The sequence below is a fragment of the Dermatophagoides farinae genome, chromosome 2, assembly GCF_024713945.1.
Source record: "Dermatophagoides farinae isolate YC_2012a chromosome 2, ASM2471394v1, whole genome shotgun sequence".
In the NCBI taxonomy this organism is placed as follows: domain Eukaryota; kingdom Metazoa; phylum Arthropoda; class Arachnida; order Sarcoptiformes; family Pyroglyphidae; genus Dermatophagoides; species Dermatophagoides farinae.
The window spans coordinates 3714396-3734715 of record NC_134678.1 but is presented as its reverse complement, the minus strand read 5'-3'; the positions used below and the strand labels follow the sequence as shown (position 1 = coordinate 3734715).

General features: G+C 30.0%; 5 protein-coding genes across 5 annotated transcripts; 3 read left to right on the top strand and 2 right to left on the bottom strand.

The window, feature by feature from the left end:
• Positions 1-34: 34 nt before the first annotated feature.
• LOC124499091 (uncharacterized) lies at positions 35-1415 on the top strand. Its single transcript, XM_047062951.2, has one exon. The coding sequence runs from the start codon at positions 45-47 to the stop codon at positions 1356-1358; it is 1314 nt and encodes a 437-aa protein (XP_046918907.1). The 5' UTR covers positions 35-44; the 3' UTR covers positions 1359-1415.
• A 35-nt stretch (positions 1416-1450) lies between these two features.
• Positions 1451-5295, top strand: LOC124499092 (uncharacterized). The gene is made up of 3 exons (XM_047062952.2): positions 1451-2761; positions 3061-4143; positions 5140-5295. Exons 2-3 carry the CDS (start codon positions 3088-3090, stop codon positions 5293-5295), a joined length of 1212 nt encoding a protein of 403 aa, XP_046918908.1. The 5' UTR covers positions 1451-2761; positions 3061-3087.
• LOC124499087 (uncharacterized) lies at positions 4487-10117 on the bottom strand. Its single transcript, XM_047062948.2, has 4 exons — positions 7165-10117; positions 6994-7087; positions 5707-5879; positions 4487-5622 (listed from the first exon to the last, which is right to left on the bottom strand). Exons 1-4 carry the CDS (start codon positions 9943-9945, stop codon positions 5470-5472), a joined length of 3201 nt encoding a protein of 1066 aa, XP_046918904.1. The 5' UTR covers positions 9946-10117; the 3' UTR covers positions 4487-5469.
• Positions 10118-10249: 132 nt separating this feature from the next.
• On the top strand, positions 10250-16683 carry LOC124499086 (uncharacterized). Its single transcript, XM_047062947.2, has 4 exons — positions 10250-11371; positions 11431-12890; positions 12951-15885; positions 15943-16683. Exons 1-4 carry the CDS (start codon positions 10267-10269, stop codon positions 16617-16619), a joined length of 6177 nt encoding a protein of 2058 aa, XP_046918903.2. The 5' UTR covers positions 10250-10266; the 3' UTR covers positions 16620-16683.
• Positions 16551-17151, bottom strand: LOC124499093 (uncharacterized). The gene is made up of 2 exons (XM_075728464.1): positions 16748-17151; positions 16551-16668 (listed from the first exon to the last, which is right to left on the bottom strand). Exons 1-2 carry the CDS (start codon positions 17057-17059, stop codon positions 16642-16644), a joined length of 339 nt encoding a protein of 112 aa, XP_075584579.1. The 5' UTR covers positions 17060-17151; the 3' UTR covers positions 16551-16641.
• Positions 17152-20320: the final 3169 nt, after the last annotated feature.

The following is a 20320-nucleotide window of genomic DNA, read 5'->3' as shown; positions in this document are numbered from 1 at the left end:
AGGTGTTGAAATGTTGCATCTGGTAAATTCGAAATTCAATAGCCATGGATAATTTGCCAGAATTATTTTCATCGTTGAATCTTTATGATAATAACAACCAAGTAAATCAAGTGGTCGAAGCAAAATGTATGCAAATGTGTCCACCTAAAGAAATGTCATTTCGAGAGCGAAACGGTCTGCTACATAGAATGGAATTGATTAATCCAAACGAATGGTCATTGTATCAACTTCGCTTTCGTGGGAAAGATGGGCACAACAATTCTTTTGCTCATCGAAAATTTACCGATGCTCAGAAATCAGTGAAACAATATCAACGTTCAAGTGCAGGAAAAGAAACTGTCATACCGGAAAACATCCGTCCTACTTCTGTTCTCAAAAAAACTATTGATTATCTTATCGACGATTGTTTTGATACGCAATTCATCAATTATCGTGATAATGGATTTAGCCTTATGGAATCGTTTGGTGTTTATTATGATTTCGTTTTCGATAGACTGAGATCGGTTCGTCAAGATATGACCATTCAGCGAGCTTTGGATTCCAATTGTCTTTACATATTGGAACGTTGTATTGAATTTTATATCTATTCTCATTTTGTTTGGATTCATATTGGCCAATCATCATCAATTACCATGAATAATAGATATTTTGATGCTCACCTTCATGAGACTCATTTTAAAGACAGTCTTTATTCGTTGATCTCTTATTATGATTATTTCAGCAATATATTATGGTCTCGGTGGCGATGTCGTTTCGAAATGCTATACATGTTATATAATCTTCGCCCAGAATTTGAAAATCAAACTTTTAAACGTTACCGTAAATTGAAACTTGATAGAAATGTATCTCAGATATTGAAACTCAAACAATTTCAAATAATCAACAATTTTATCCGTAACTATCTGATTGGTAATCACATACAAATACTTCGCCAAATCAATATGATGCAAAGGAAATATAAGCTTCTCTGTTGTTCATTTTTCACAATGAATCTTCCATATCATCATATGGAATTGTTGAAATCTATTTCATTAGCTTATCGTTCACCTGCTACACGACTGCCCTTGTCAGTATTGACAGAATGGTTTTGTCCTAAAACAATACAAGATTCCAACGAAAACGTGGATTATGTGGAAAATCTTTTTCGTCAATACGAAATTCCAATTGAATTAAATCGTGTCGATTATTTCGATTATGATGAAAAGAATGTCAGCCACAATGCAGAACAATTTGTCATTATAAATAAAAAATTTGCTAACATTTCTCAATGGACACAATCAACACAAAGACCACTTAAATGGATTATTTTCGATTCATTACCTGATTGTTATAAAAAAATTTTACAACAAAATTTCTGAAAAGTTTCAATTAAATTTTTATTAAATAGTTGAAAATTAAATTTTCTAGTATTTGTGTATATGTGAGTGTTATAAATTCAAAATCTCGTTGACAATATTATCAGTGTTTGATTCTTTTGAATCATTTGTGTCTGTCGTCACATTATTACCTTGACCGTGACAAATCATAGCCTCAAGACTTTAAAACCGCAACCATTTGTTGCTAAAAAGAATAAAATTCAATACAATTAAGTGTAATCATTATATCCTAACCATTTTGCAAAAAAAAAATAAGAAAATGACCTTAACAAATGTCTCTGGTCAAATGGTTTGTTAACTTGTTGCTCTCGAATATGTAGAATTTTGGTAAGAATTGCATCAAACTTTTGTAATTATATACAGATATAAGTGAGAACATATGACACGGACACGCGTCAAAAAAAAAATTGATGGTCGACCAGATGATGATAATCATGATCATCATAATTATCATTGACTGGTGGGTTTATTTTTCTTTTGCTAAACGAAACCGACAGAAAAAAAATATTCAGATACCAATAATACAATATGGCGTAAAATTATAGCTAAATTAGGTTTCGGACCAAATGGTTATGATTTCAATGAAAGTTAAGAGAAACAAAAACATGGATAAATCTTACAGAACGACTTTTTGAAAATGAACAAACACGTGCCAAAATTTCGACATATAACCGATGTTATTATGACAAGAAATGAAAATGTATAAACAATTTAACTAATGTTACTGATTTTCCATTATCCATACACCATAGGCTTTGGCTTCGAAACATGTTTACAGTTTAATCCAGTAATTCAGTATTAAAGTCATAATGATGATCATAAGCATGCTATTTGTCTTAATTATTGTCGGATATATGCATTTGTGTGTTGGTGGGATGATCAACTTCGATCCATATAGACAAAACAATATTGTTCGAAATTGAAACCAAAAATAATTCGACTCCTCCTCCATCACTATATTCATTTCAATAATTTTCCATTTGGCCATTGACGTATGAGTATATATTCCATTCAATTCAAATATTTCCTTTGGTATGATCATTTCAAATATCCAAAAAATGATGATGATGATAATCACCAACATTGGAATTCATTAGTTGATTTCATGTTTGGTTATTATGCCATGAACGGTCATAATTACTCTGATATTTAATCATCATATGACAAATCGATTTTTTCTACAATCATTTATTCAGACGAAAACCCCCATAGTAAACATTTGTTTCTAGTTTAAATTCTTGGTGTCAACAAGTTGGTGTGAAATAAAATATCCAACATTAGTTACAATAACAATTTCTATTCAATCGGACAATATTTAAAAGCAATTCAAATCAAGATATTCTTATATTTATCAAAATTTGTCATTTGCATTCATATCGTCAGAAGTAAGTAATATATGTATAATAATCTTTATAATATATAATTTTGCGAGTTTAATATTGTTATGAAATGTTAAAATTAATTAATCTGAATGTTTGTGTGGATTTATAAAAATCATTATCGTTTGTTTGATTAAATCTGAATGATGATGATAATCGATATAACGATATTTTTATTATTGCAATCCGATCTAATACGATACGCAAAAAAAATCAAATGTCATGTTTATAATATCATAATGATGATGATCATCATCATGCAGATGTATAAGTACAATTTTTCAATAATTTTTTTTCCAATGTAGATTATTATAAAATATTTAAACTAAATCATGGTGGACCACAATAATAACATTCAAACTAATGTCATTGATGGCGGACAATCAAAAACATTATCATCATCACCAACAGTATCGAATAATGTTACAACAACAAAAATATTGAACTTTGCCATGGAAAATATTCTCGCTTCATCTTCAAATGCTTTAAAAACCAAACAAAATCAGCAGGATTCTTGTCTGTCTATAGATTTAAATTTTGAAGCAAAATCCGAATCTTCCTCAACTTCGGAAGATTTTTCAAAAAAGATTTGTAAAAATACAGTCAGCAATAATGATGAAAAGAACACTTCCGAAACTAATTTGATTAAAAATACGAACCACCACGAAGATAATATCGTTCATTCAGGCCAAAATAATTCTCATAATAAATCGACAATACAAACAAATAATTCAATGATCGGGTATGGTGGGTCAGGATATTTTAATACATCGTTCATCGAGCCCATACATTCACCATTGAATACAAATTATTCCACTTCCGGAATACCTGGTTCATCGTCATCATCATCTTTTGAGTATGTTATTCCACATTTGTTGTTTAGTCAACAGCAACAAATGAATTGGATGCGTAATCAATATCCACGATTTATGCCACAAACCTCATCAATAAATTCGATTACAGAGAATGATAATAATGATCGTTTAGCTTATTGGAATTGTCTAAAAGATCAATATCAATATTTATTATCATCATCAAGTGTTTTAAATAATGATTATATGACTACCGTTCTATCGCAACGTACAATTTTGAATGAATCAATATTACCGAATGCAACTCAAAATTTTACATCGAAACAACAACAACAACAGCATCTAACTAAATCATCATATGCCAATAATCAACAGCAAACCAATAATAATAATAATAATAACAGCAACAAGAATGCCAAACGAAAACGAACCTGGTCACGAGCAGTATTTTCAACAAATCAACGACGTGGTCTGGAAAGACGATTCGCAATACAAAAATACATTACCAAACCGGATCGTCATCGTTTGGCCGAAGAATTGAATCTAACCGATTCGCAAGTGAAAGTTTGGTTTCAGGTTAGTTAAGTTAATTTGTTTTTAATTTTTTATTACATAAAAACAAAGCCAAAAAATTACAGTAAAAATTTTTTAATTAATCAATTTCGATTGATAATAATGAGAAAGATGATCAAAAAAGCAATTCTTCTAAAATATGTGTCATTATGATCGAACCAATTTTACAAACACAACACATATGATTTTAACCAACCTAATATGATTTTAAAGTGCATAAATAGATTAAGATAAATTGTTATTTTAAAGATTCAGCCATCATTGAGTATGAATGCTGTTTTTCGGCTATTTGTTTATTATTAATCATCATAACATACACTTGCACATCCATTCCAAATCAAATATAACGATTTATACCCATTTATTATTTGATGAAAGACGATGGCTCAATTTTTGGTTATAATATTGTTCAATTATTCAATATATGAATGAATGAATGAATTGAACCAAGAATGTAAAAGAGGAAGAAAATTTTTGCTTTTCTTCACTCGCGTCATTTCGATTATTATTATGATGATGAAGTTATTATTGCGTCAATTTAACAACAATCGGTTACAATTAATAGCTTGCCAAATAATTTATGGATAAAAATCAACAATACATATGGTGGCAATATACAACAATGACTTTTTTTTCACTTTGCCTTTCAATAGGCCAATAGCAAATCAATTATTCAGCAAATTATCGTTTATGAGCATCATAACATCTCGATGATGATGTTCGTCATTCAATCAATCAATCGATCCAGTTTAAATGTTCAAAACAATTTACAATGAACATATCTATGTGTATGTATGGATATGATTATTTCGAAAGGGAGAATAGGAATTATGAAGAATTATGTTTACAATGTTAACAAATTCATAGATTCAAGAGACATGTAAAACTATAATAAAAATTTCGTGTTGAACACTTGAGTTCATTTTTTCAATTATACAAAGAAACAAAATATTATTTAAAATAATAATAATAATTTTTGCTCGTTGTTTTTCTTTATAGAATCGTAGAATGAAATGGCGTCATTCTCTCACATTTCAAGCACAATTACCACTTGTTATGGAATCTCGGGCATTACAAAATTTGATGAAACAAAAAAATGGAAAAATGAAAACAATTATGATGGCCATGAATGACCATAGTCATCAGAAAAAATGAAGTTAATCATCCATATAAGTTTTTTTTTAATTTAGCTAAATTTATAACTCACGTACTCATTTTATAAAATTAAAAAAGAAGTTTAATAATAAATCAATTTTTCTTTTGGCCTTTCATTTTTTTCAAAAAAAGCCGAAAGAATAAAAATTGTTTGTATAAAATCTTGTTTACCAATTAATAATATCTTCGATCTGAACCATGATAGTACGTTGAAGAATAACTAGCAGATTGATGCGGATATGCAAGACTTTCATTTGATTTTGGCCACTGGTTTGGATTCGAATCTGTGCCCATCATTGTTATATTATTTCCGTCATCAAAACGTGACTAAGTTAGATGGTTAAATTTTTTTTTAAAGAAAAAAATTGCTTGGATAAATCTTATTTTAAAAATAGGTAGACAAAAACTTACTCGTTTTGGCAATCGATTATTCCGTTCTTCAAAATCATTATCATTATCATCATAGTAACGTGTTCTTGGTGATGATATTATTGTTGATGGCAGTGATGAGAAATTCGAATGGTAATTTGATGATACTATTTCATTCGATTGTTGCTGTTGTGATGATTGTTGTTGGTAATAATCTAAAAACGATGACGAAAAAAAATTGCTCAAATTTCAATTTTTTGATTGCATTATTTAATACCAAAATAATTTGTCATATAATGCTGCATACAATTCTTATTGAAATATATACAATGATTTGTGAAAGGAAAGAATCTTTTTAAGAATCAATCAAACGAGCGATCAATCAATCAATCAATCATTTGAATAATTGGAAACTCTCAAATAATAATTTTATTTCGTTTCCATTTATTTACAGTCACTTTAAAAAATCCATCAAGAAATCGTCTCAGAAAAGAGGATAAAACAAAAACATAAATAGAATAAAAATCAAATGGAGTGTGGTGGTGGTGGTGTGTGTGTGTGTGTATGTATGTAAAGCTAATGTAAACATGATTTATTTTAAAAATTTACGAACATTTCAATCTATTTATTTCAAAAACAACAAACAAGACCCTTCTCTCTCTCAACATTCTTCAACAAACACTTGTGTAAAATTTTCTCCCTAAAATTCTACATCTACTAAAATTCAAAATTGGTGCAATTTGCCTAATAAAAAAGATATCGATCTCTTGTTATTTTACACTTTTTTATCCATTTTATAAATTCATTCAAATTTAAAGAAATCAAAGAATAAACAAAATGTCATTTTCAAAACACACATACACCACACACCACTAAATACAATAATGAACAAAAAGCATTAGCAATGATAATCGTTAGAATCATCATAATCGTCAGCATTTCAAACAACATCTGCCATAAAACTTTAAGAAAACAAAAAATTTACATATAAAGAAAAAGAATACTATTCAGCGCAAATAAATCAATCACAATCGATGAACAAACATATAACAATCACTATTAACATAACTAAAAGAATCTTTATAATATAAGCAATATTCAAATGAAATGGGAAAAAGAATTATCAATTAAATGTATACATGGCTACAAAAAAAACGCTAATTGATCATAGTGTTGTTATCATTATTGATTATAAATATATTAGCGCTTTAATGAAAGCAATCGAAACAAAAACAATAGATTTTCTTCATTATTAGACAATAATAATAATAATGTATAAATAAACATTGCAGCATACTTTAAATTCATATTTGAAAAAATTATGCTAACCTGATGAAGACAATGACGTTGCTATAGTGGGAGGAGGAGGAGGATTATTCATCCATTTTGAATAAGAATCCGTTTGTGTTGATTGATTTGGAATCTATTTGTACATTAAACGTAAGAATTAATATATTTAATCTTATGATTATGCATAAAATTATAAAGGATAATTCTTACCGATATTGTAGTTAGATCATTTTCATTTATTATGATTCTAGTTGATGGCGGCGATTTAATTACTTTGGGACTTTTTTCCATCAATGGAAAGGCATTTACACGAAGATATTGTTCAGGCAGTATTTGCCATTCGTTATAAAGAGATCGAATTTCAGCCAATGAACGTCCGTGTTGATTATGCTTATAACAATAAGCAATAATTTCTTCACAGTCTGTACAATAGTCTAATAATCGTCGTACGATGGCTTCCATTTCGATTACATACGGAATATAATTTTTTTCGATGGCACATGTATAAAAATTTCGCACATCATTTATAGTTGAATTGACTGAATCAAGTATAATAAAATTGTAAGAACCTGCAGTTATAATTTCCCTAAAATCTCTGAAAAACATAAATTTATATTGAATTTCTTTGGATGGATCAAAATCATAAGTCCTCATAGGTGGTGATCGAGATATTCCATTATCATTACGATAACGATCGTGATCATCAAGTTCACTCAAATAATAATTGTCCATACTAATCAAGCGTATTTTAGTGAGTTGAGAATTCGCTTCTTCATTTTCTTTTATCAATCGAGCTAGATGTGTTTTTCCAGATCCTGGTAAGCCGCGAATAATGAACACGATCTTGGATGGACGATATGAACGACCTGGAAAATCCAATAAATCTTTTATGGATAATGGGTCTTCCGAATATTTTCTCGGTACAGTGAAAAAATTTGGATCTTCATATGAATGTGAAGGTTTGGTTTGAAAATCTTCAAGACTTTTTTGTTCACGTTTGATGAAACTGTTCATATCTTGTGCTGACAATGATGGAATGGGGTTATCATTTCTAGCATATGTATTTAACATGGATGAAGATGTTTGTAATGATGCTTGAGAAGGCAAACTATTCTTTGGATCAAAAATAGGTTGTGATTCCGGCATATAATATGAAGTAGATGGTGGGAGATGCGTTTTTGATGGAATCAATGACGATTGGTAAATAGTTTCCGGTTTCTTAGTAATCAACGATATATTATTATTTCGATTTCTTCTGGTATCACCATTTTTTCTTGAATTACGAGAATCGTTATGTACAATTGGAACTTGAATATTATTGGTTCGAGGTTGATCTTTTGAATTGGAAGCGACTGTAGCAGTTGTTGATTTCGATGCTTCGATTGCCGGATTTTTACTCAATGAACTTACCGTATGATCAATGGCTTTATTATCAATTTTTATATCACTAGTAACTTTACGCTGACCTGGATGTGTGATTTGAATTTTGATTGTTTGAATTTGATCAATAGGATCAGGTTTTGATGAATTAGGAGCCTTTATTGGAGTTTTTGGTGCAGATTTCGGATTTATTTTTTTCTGTGGTGAGGTTTCCGAATTAGTCTGCCGAGCTTGTTTCAACATTGAAGTTGTAGAAGTTGATTCAGGGCCTGGCTTAGAGCTTGTAGAAGCAGATACCTGATTGGGTTTAGAAGTTGGGACATTTGGTAATGTATTCGGTTTTGACATGAGATTTTTCGAAATATTTATCGGTTGAACCGCCGTATTTACTGTCGACTTCGTAATTGGAACCGGTGTCGTTTTCGAATCGGGATGTTTTGCTTTATTTTCAAAAGGTTTTGATCTGGCTAATGATATCAAGTTATCAATGAAACTTATTTGATTGCGAAGAAAGGCAAAATCATTCAATGATTTTGTGAATTCCTTATTCTCTAATATAAACAATGAATTTCGATTAATCTTTTCTTGATAATTCAAAGCACTTTGCACTGATGACATAAATTTTGCATCAATAACATTTTTTATTTTTGTCTTGTCAATTTTCGATAGAGTAGTTGGTGGTACTATCAAAGATTTTTGTTTATCAGAAGGAATTTTAACATTATCTGATAAAAGATTTAAAGATTCTTCCTTGATTTTTGGCATTGGAGATGTTGCCAAAGGTTGACTTTCTTTATCTTGCTGTTCAGGTGGGTGATTGATTAATTCGATATGAGAGGGTTTAACAGATTCCGTTGATGTTGCAGCAATTGGCTGTTCAACGATTATTGGGACATTGAGACGTACTTTTTGATAAAATTTGGCCAATCTTTCTTCTTGCAAGGCAAATGTTTGATCACGACGTGCAAGCAAATTTTCCTTCCAGCTATTCCACAGATTGAAATTTTGCAATGCTTCAGCACTCATTGTTGATGATGTTTGTGATATTTGGTTGAATTCACGCTGGAAATTTTGAAAATGTATTTGTAATTCAACAGCTTCTTCCATCATGTTTTCCACTTGTTTTCGATCATTTTCCAACAAACGCAAGTGCCATTCTTTCTCACGTCCATTTTTACAAAGAAGTTCTTCTTTAAACTTTTGACGATCAAATTCTTTAGAGGAATTAGCTGAAGTGTTCGAAGATAAAATTTTATTTTGATCTTGAGCAGTATTATTCGAAGGATTTTGCAGCTGTTGCTGTTTTGGATCTTTAGATTGATTAACCATAGTCATATTATTCGAGATTTGATGTGAATACATGGAATATGTTGGATGATTAATAGCATTAACAGAAACAGGCATATAACTATTATTACTAGTATTCGGTAAACCATGCATCCCGGGATATTGATAACTGGCCCGAAGAAAAGAATTGTAACTATAATGAGGATAGTTTATATATTGCAGCGGTTGAAAACCTGTCATCAATGGCCTGGTTCCAGGATATAATGGAACTCCACGACCAGGAACAAAACCACTTTGAGAATTCTGATTGGGCGTTGGATTCATAGTGTTTGCAACAATGAATTATGCTTGAGAAACTTCGAAATCAATAATTGTAATCGAAAACAATTCTCAATAATAATAATTTTCTAAGGATAAAAAATTTCAGCACAAATTTTAATTTCATTCATTCAATTTAGAACAAAAAAAAAAACAAATTAAAAACAAGCCTGAGTTTTGAATGAATGCTATCGCGATACAATCGATGTTTGCGAAGAGCGGGAAATTTTTTTGATTAAAAATTTGATTCTTCATTTTGATTTTCAAACAGTTGATAATTTTGAACTTGATGAGTAAAATTTTTTTGCAAAAGTTTTTTGATATATAATGAGAGTGTCAAATAATTATTTTGTTGTACTTTTTTTTCTTCGTTTTGTTTTTGTCAATTATTTTGGTTTCATTATGAAGCTTCGTGAAATTTTATGGATATTTGGATCCATTTGTTTAATGTTATTTCATTTAGTTTGTTCTCAAAGTTATTTTACCGAGAAACAAAAGAAAATAATCATTCAACAACACAAACAACGTCTTGCAAATGAAGCAATGAAAATGTTCGAGAACCAATTTCTAATGGATTCGACCTATTCGAATACACATCAAGCTACAGAAATGTTCAACCAGATGCTCAACTACAAAGGCTTGTATGAAAATTTGGATATTCGCAATATATCTGTAAAACAAATTGTCGATAAATTTGTCAACCAAAATCAACCAATGATTGGATTAGATTATAAACGTCATCATAATCATCATTATTTAGTATATTTTTTCAATCATAGTTTTGTTGTTCGCACATTTCATCTGGATCGTTCACAAAATCTAGTTTATGATCAAGACTCTTCAAATCTTTCGATGCATAGCCCGTTCAAAGTTCCAGGAACATTGATACAGATGAAATTCTATCGCCAATATGATACTGATCAATTATTTTTAGCTGCTTTAATTTTCAATGGTCTATATGAGATTCGTTTATATGAAGTTCAAGATAGTGCCAGAATAATCGACAAAGAATTGTTTCATTCGTTTAAAATTCATGAACGCGTTGTTGCGATTGATGTTCTTCATTATGATCAGAACAAATATCGACTCGTTTCTTTGATTGATTCCGGATGGAAACAATTGGAGGAATTCCAGTTAGAAATTAACACCAATGATGATAATCGTGAACAAAATCAGATGATTTGTTTGACAGCTCAACACGCATTACGTATTCGTACTTTACGGATTCAATCACAAGGATTCATCGTTGTTGCAAATACCACACATTGGGCTGTATACCGTTATCATAATGGAATAGCCGAACTGGTCAATTTTTTTCAAATGAAATATTTTATTCGCGATATGCAACTATTTTCAAATGGACATCGATACTATGTTGGAGTAGCCACTCATAATGAACAATATATCTATCAATGGAAAGATAGTAAACAAGGTTTGTTTTATCATAATTGCTCATTTCTTTTTGTGGCTTACTAAATAAGATTTTTTTAGGTTTCCAAGGTGTAGCGCGAATGCGTTTACCCCTTGTGTATAAAATGAATTCAATAACATTAAGTTATTCTCGTGAAGATAATTTCTTCTATTTTGATCAGCTAAATGAAGACACTGTACAAATTTATGGCTATGACATAACCAATTCGGCATTTCTATTGCTACAGACAATCTCTAAATCACAGCATTTAAACATGTCGACCGCGGTTGTCTTTAACCCATTGTATTCTGTCAGTTTCTATGATCTTAATTTTGCCTTCGAATTAAAACTTACAACAAAATCTGAATTATATTTCTTTACTTATGAAACATTCATTTCACATTCTGGCACAAAAAATACTCGAAAAACGTCACAATCAAACCTGTACAATCTTCAACGTTATAACAAACAATTATACGAACGAAAAATCGAACAAATGACCAAAAAGGTTTTTCAATTGGATCAGCAGCAAACTATATCTAAAATGGCCGTTAATCTCACATTATTTTTCAACGTAACATTTCGAGCTAATGTTCGTGTCAAGCGTTATCGAATCGATGATACGAGCATAGTGAATAAAATTTATATAAATCACCGAGATTACGCAATGAATGAACTTGGTATTTCTTTGAATATTGTTAAAAAACAATTGCAGCAAATCGTCCATCGAATGGATCGCTTGAAAAAAAGACTTGTGGATGATGTTGTTTACAGAAATCAAAATGTCAATGTTTTTGGTAAGAAACAATTTGTCAAAGGCTTTTCTGCAAGAAAAATTTATGCGAAACAAACGTTTGTAACAACATATCATGGACGATCAGTAGATGCAATTATGTCCAACATTTACCGTATTGGTAAACATGATGGTCGAATAAGTGGGCGTAAATTTTTTACATCCACTTTATTCGTCGATAAATCCGTTTCGATAAACAACATAAATGATGTTGATTTTAGTGAATTCCTGTACACTGATCTGGATCAAGACATTTATTCAAATTTTTGGTACCCGAACGAAATTCACATTGAAAACTTGTTCGTTTCAAATTTTATCGCTTTCAACATTTCATTATCAGAAGCTATTTACATAAATCAGAATAATGATCAGCCAATTACAATCCAAAATAAACTGGTATTTAATTCGATCAATGTTGATAACCTTTACGTTGACACCATCGATAATATTCCGATGACGGATTTTCCGAAACAAGTTCTAACAAGACATAATTCAGAAAATTTCCAACAGGTGAAAATTCCAACAAAAATAGACAAACTTCAAGTTAGAAGTGATGTTTTTGTCAATTTTATCAATGAACGGAATGCAACAGATCTGTTTGGCAAAGTTATACTACGAAATCAAAACATTCGATTTGTATCGCCTGTTCATATTCTTGCAGATGTGAATATGAATTTCATCAATGTTCAACAAAGAATCAATGATGTTCGTATTCCGGAGGATTTGGTTGATCGCCATTCACAACAGGTAGGTTTTTAAATTTATTTATTTTTTGACTGTATGTATTATAGTGTTTATTTTTTATAGATCATTTACGGTGTCAAAAAATTCTCTTACATTCATGTGGACAATATAAATGCAACTTATTTGAATCATTTGCAAATTCCGATTGATATTGTCACGTTAAGTGGTGATGGTGAAGTTATTGAACGAGATTTGCAAATCGATCGTTTAATTGTTAATGGAAACCTTCATGTAAATGGTTTATATGATGGAGTAAATCTAACACATTTAGATCGTCGTTATTTAGATTCTTTTAAAAATGTTTACCAGAATTTATCATTTTTAAGTCCGGTGAATGTGACCAAACTGACAATCATATCCGAACGAATTAATGAAATTGATTCGTTGGATCAACTCTATTCAAATGTTTATTTCAGTTCAGAACGATCATTGAAAATTTCAAGCGCTAAAATTATCAATAACATCTTACGATGCAATGCATTGCATGCTAATATTGTTAATTCTAAATCAGTAGAAGATTTTATTTCTTTAAGCGAATCGACTCATTTTTCGAACAATGTTAAATTTTTGGACGGCACTTATTTTGATCACGTCATACTCAACAATAAGATCGATAATGTCCTTGTGGATGAGTTAATTAACGATGCCGTTACATTAACAGGATCCCAGGTGTTGAAGGGATTAAAAAAATTTTCGGATGGAATTCGAATATCTGGCCATTTGAAGATTGATGGAAAAATTAATGATCAATTTTCACCGACAAATTGGCTTCGTTACTCAGTGATGCAGAATATCAGTTCTCCAATAAATTTTAAAGCTCCAGTTTATTGTGGAATGTTGATCAGAGATGGCGATCTTGAAGCCGAAACCATAAATGGGGAAAATTTTAAGAAAAAAACTTCGAATTTATTGATGTTGAACCAACCGCTTAGTTTGAATGCTTTTATTCATTGCATAAATTGTTCGGCTGCTAATATTCAAACAAATTTTTTAAATGGAAAAAATTTTAGTCATTTTCTAAATAATTATCTTTCTAAATCAAAATATCAAGTGATTCATGGACATAAACATTTTGAAGCTTTGCAACGATTTCATCATATTCGAAGCACAACAAATGTTGCTGGAATCGATCTGAAAACGTTGAAATATCAAGCCTTGACCAATGATGGTTACAATATAATTACAAAACCAGTCATCATTCATGGAAATTTAACTTTCACACAAGGTCAGCTATTTGCCCGACAATGGAATGGAGTGAATTTTGAATTTTTCACCCGTGAAGTTGTACTTAGAAATATTAATGAAAAGATTCACATTCAAGGTGATATCAATTATTATGGTGATGTCGATTTAATGGCCGATGTTCGTGTGTTCAAACTAAATGATTATACACCAGAAGATGTGATAATGACAGTCAATCGAAATTATACAATTTACAGTAATGTTAGATTTCATGAAAAATTAATCGCCTCAAAAAATCTGACGGTATTGGGCGTAATAAATTTAGTCAATCTTACTGAATTGAACCATAATGTTCTAAAAAAGAATCATCATGGTGAATTAATTGTCGATAATAGTGGACATGATGTGATTAATTTCGTTAATTCATTCAAAACCGATGAAATTATTGTCGAAGGCCGTGTAGATAATACAACGTTGAATAGGGATTCGATTCTGATGTCAGATGGTGAACAAAATGTCAAGAAATTAATTATCGATAGCCCTCAATGGTTCAATAAAAGCATAAATATTCTTTCACATATAAATCATTATGATAAAAACCAACTTAAGAAAATTATTTTAATTGATGCACCTGAAGAACAACATATCGATTATCATAAAACTTTTGCCAAAATTAACGTGAAAGAAATACATCATGAACGTGGTTTAATTAATTTTAACGTAATCAATTCAGTGGATTTAAATAGTTTCAATTCTTCGACAGTGTATTCCGATGTCGATCAAATGATCCAGAATCATAATATAAAATTTTTGAACAATATAACTATTGATAGTCTTCAATTCAAGATTTTAGGATTGATTAACAAGGTCGATATTGCTGACATTGTCCGATTGGACAGTGTAAGACAAATCATTACCGGCAAGAAAATTTTTGATTCAATCGTTTTCAATGAGAATATTGATGTTCATGGATTCTTGAACGCTCAGCTGGATATTCCAAAATTGGCCAAACAAATGCTTTTGGTATATGGCAATCAGCACATAAAAACTCCATTAACATTTGTAGCTCCCGTTTTCATGATGAATAATAATACTGTTGATTCGTTGAATCAATTTCATCCTGCAGATTTGATTACTCTTCATAGTGATAAAATGGCCAATAGTCCAGCACTCAATTTCAACAATGTTATAGCCAAAAAAGTTTATGTTCAAAATCATTTGATCAATGATGTAAATTTGACCGATATTTTCCAACACGGATTTATGGCTGATAATCTTGAAACATCGAAAAATGACCAAATGAATGATCAAATTTTTGGTTTTTTGTCTATCGATAAAGCACACTTTATTGAAAATATTACTGTCGATAATCATCTCAATGATTTGGATTTGAGTGAAACGGTAGAATCAATCGAATCTAAATTCAATCCGCAGATTGATGCACAAGAAATAACACAAAAATTACATGATTATCAAACATTTATGGTTGAGCATCAACATTATTATGAGCAATCAAACCTAGAAATTGATTATTTCCATCATACGAATCAAATGGCTTCAATATTATCCAATTGGACGATGGAATCGCTTTATTTCCAACAACGTTTTAAAGTATTTAATGTTTCAGCTACGGCCAATCTTTTCGACATTATATACAAACGTAAACATATATTATGGCAATCAATTATGGGACAACATCGTTTTTTTGTGGCGGAATTAAGGCCTGCCAAACAAGGATTCAACCTTTTTCGATTGATCAGTTTTGAGACAACGAATGGACAATCATGGGTCGTATTGGAAAAAAATCTTCAATCAGGTTTGTAACTTATATGTTGAATTTATTATCAAAATTGATGTTTTTTTTTATTTTAAGGATCAAGACCATTCTTGTTTGCGATGGATACTTTCATCTATATTATTTATTTTGATTTTTATCGTCAAGATCTTATTGATGATTGTCATGAAAACCATGAAACGAAATTATTTAGGCTAGATATTGATTATAACAGATCAAATCAAACTCAGATTTTGATTCAAAATTTTCCGCTAGAAAAAATTTCAAATGTTGGCCATTATGTTCAACATGAAACCTCTTCATATGACATTCATTATCTTGTTTTTAATTTGGCCCATACCGATCCTTCGATTCGTATCTACCAAAGAACCAGCATCGATTGTCGTTTCCGTTTGTTTCAAACAATTTCATTGGCTGAATCCGTTTATTCGATTTCGTTGTTCAACATTGGTTTTTCAACTACGATTTCAGAGTCATTCATGGTTTTGATGGGCAATTCTTATCTATATATTTGGAAACAGGAAGGCATACATGGATTTATTAGAGATTGGACAATCAAAATTAAAGGCTTTGAATATCAGGCGAGTCGACAAATTCATCCTTTTATTTTTTCTAGGAACCGTTTTTTGTTACGTATTCAAATGTCAACATGTGATAATGAAAAGATTGAAAATTCATACCTTGAAGCTCATTTCAATCAGGATTTTACAACCGGTCATACAAATCTCATATTGTTCCAACATGAATCAGTTTGATTACCATTAATTCATCAATATATCATTTTTCACTGAATAAACTTTGGTTCTATTTAAAAAAAAATTATTTACTAATTTTATATGTCCATTCAGAAAAATTTCGCAAATTTTTTTTTACAATGGCTTACATTAACGATTTGGCGACATAAATAATTTCTTAGACAATGACGATACAAGGTTCGTCGAGATTCGGATGCATTTACATATTCGGCTAATGTCAGGAGTTTTAAATCATCCTTTTGATCCGTATTTATTAATAATTTAATTTTTTCATCGATCGTTCGGTCACTTGATTCAGAATCATCCGATACCAATGATTTTTTATCAGATTCATCAGCATTCACATTAAATTTTTTTGGACAAATCAACATGTGTAATTCAAAACGATGATTTGGAACTTGATGTTTATAATCATATGGGCAAATTCCCCGATGAGCCATTGTTTAACCAATAAAAAAAATCAAGTGAAATTATCAATAAAACCTTGAAAGCTTGTATCATCAAAACAAACAAATTCGTTAAGAACCGAAAAAAAAACTTTCTGCCAATTGATAGATGAATATGTTGTAATTATATTTATGCAAGGACCACAAAATTCATATGATGAGTGATGTAATCTAATTCATTGTGACGTTTATGTTTGTGAGTAACTGAAATTTTTACACTCTGCAAGTACTTGCATTGTTGTATAAACAATTTACGGGCAAATGGTAATTCCGATTTTTATTTTCGGACAATGCTAACTATTCATTGAAACTTGAATCTATAGAACAAAACAAAAAAAAAACGACAGGAAACAAAAACAAATCGGTTCATTATTTTATTGATTTTTTTTGACAGCTCAAAACAATGACAAAAATTATGACAGAATTCAAAAAAAAAAGAAAAATTCTTCAGAACCTTCATTCTTTTCCAAAAAAAAAAAAAAAACAACCATGCATCGATTTTCATCCATCCAATCCCACACACACATAGATGATTATTTTTCATTTCTAATGAAATTTTATTCTATCAATGATAATGGAAACAACAAAATCCCATCGTCATCCATTCTTTTTATATTCGTTAATGATTTATATAAATTTTTTTTTTCGTTTGAGCTCAAGTTCAAGTATAATTCCCAGTTGTCTAAGCCGTTGTTTTCATGAATTCCGTAAAATCATCGCCATTTTCATGATGACATTCTCACAAAATTTCAATCAACATTGGTTTAAAGTCACATGAAAACAATGAATGAATGAATGATTATGAATAGAATAGGTACAAAACATCCGTCAATTGATCATGAGTTTTGGTTTTGAATTGATGTATTTAGAATCAAAAATAATTCAGATGTTTTTGATTGTTACGTCAATAACAGAAATGAATGAATTTTCTTATACCCCAAAATGGATTAACTATAGAGCCTACACAACAACTTTTAATCACATTGACAACTTGTAAACATATAAATCCTATACAGATTAATCCATTCATATAGGATTATGCAAAACAAAAATCAGATTAAATAAATGATAGAATTTCGTAATAATAGTGATGACGCCCACGTAGAAAGAGGAGTATTAAATGTTTATAATTAATTTCTTTCAAAGATTCTTATTGTTATATTCTATTCTTTCTGCTATTGTCGAATGGAACCAAACAAGGAATGAAATCTGGCTGAATTTTTTTTTCTTAGTCATTTTGACCATGGAACATTTAAATGCTTTCCTGAATATATTCGATGATAAATATCAAATATATGTTGAACATAATAAATGAAGGTTTAATAGTATTATGATAAAATCTTTTGGTCTTTATTCATTCAAAATGTTTCTGTTCTTTGTGCATGTTGGTAATGTCTGTTTACTTCATTTAATGACAGAAATTACTTTTTGACGCCCACACACATTTTTTTCCAAAAGCTCACCATATATGACAGTTTGCTGTTTACATTATTGAATTTTTTTTTGTCAAGTTAGCACAGAACATTTAATTGGATAAACTGATAAGAGTACGAATGAACAAAAAAAAAAGCGAGAGAATGGTGAATCTGACCATAATTTCATGTTGATGATGTTCATTGCCAAGTTCAAGTTTATTTTGTGTTCCATCATCAATGAATCTTCTTTGGACTTTATGTTTGTGTGGGTGTTGGTTTTTTTATGAAAAAAAAGTAAAAGAGAAACCTAAATAACAAGTATAAAAAAACAGAAATGCTATAGTTTTTTTTTAATACACACACACACACACACAAACAGAAAAATAACCATTTTTTCGGACTGTTTTTTTTTCATTGAGTTTATATAAAATATATAGAATCGAAAAAACATTTCAATGTTTTTTTTTCGATAGTAGTAGGCGTACGGTAGCCAATTTATTTCGAAAAAAAACTAAAAAAGTAAATGATCAAAATTTTTCATTCTCAAAAAAATATCATAGTTCAAGTTCATGTTGCTTATATGATGAAATAGCATGCAGAGAAAAGTTAACATTTTTAAGTTATCATTTTTTTTCATTCAGGATCCATTTTGGAATCAGAATGAACATGAATATATGCCCGTGTATTCGTATTTTCATTCCATAGTAACCAGGTCCATTATTTTTTTTCCATCTGGCCTCATATTTTTTTTTTGTATTCTATAGAATAAATGGACCTCATTATTTATGTTCATTTAAATCCATTCTAACAAATCACTATTTGTTTAATTCAATGTGTTCATGCGTTTTTTACATCTTTTTTTTTACTGGAATTGTTTCAACATTTTTTCCTGTTTTTTCTCACACATACATACATGACATATATACATAAACCAAATTCATTTACGGTTTTATGATTCTCTAAGTTTGTGCGTGTTGTCCTGATGTCCTAATTATTCAATTGCTAACCAGAATTATAGATTGAATTTAGATGTGAATCATACAAAAATATATTATCATCATGAGTCGAATCGACAAAAAAGAGAGACAAGACAATTGAGAAAGTGAAATCTCTAAATATGAAAGATGAGAGTTTGAAAGAGAGAGAGAGAGAGAGAAAGCTTTTTTTGGTAAAATTTTGCTTTTTGTAGAACGCGTCATATACCACAAGACCTAAAGATTCTGGAACCAGGACGACAGAGGAAAAAGAAAAAAAGAGAGAGAGAGAAAGAGTGAGTGAGTGAGGCCAACAACATTTTGAGGCCACGACGCCAGACTATTTCATTTGTTTCGTTTTTACCGATTTCGAATGCGGGTAAATAGTATATCAGTACATAAATTTTTTTTTTTTTTGAATCCTGGTTGTCCTACATTTTTTTTCTCCCCATTCTCAATGAACCGTTTGGTTTTATGAACAGATCTTGTACCAAAAATGTTTGGCATGTATTTTTATCTTTTTTACATCTTTTTGTGCAATGTTTTCTTGTTTATTTTGATTTCAATGAATACAGAATTAATATTTTCCATCAATTTAAATATTTATAAAAATTTCAAAATCTACAAATTTATATGGAAAATGTTTCAAATCATAAAAATTGTTGATTAAAATACAAAATAATATGGAGGCCAATTTTAATTTTATTTTTTCTTCAATAATTTATCATATCTTGGCAAAGAATATTTTCATAAATCAATTCAATCTAGCCAAGATGGCAATGGAAGTTGTAATTTTTTTTTATTTATTTATCATTACTTTGTTTTCCAAAATCAAATTTTATATGATAACTCGGTTATATCCATTG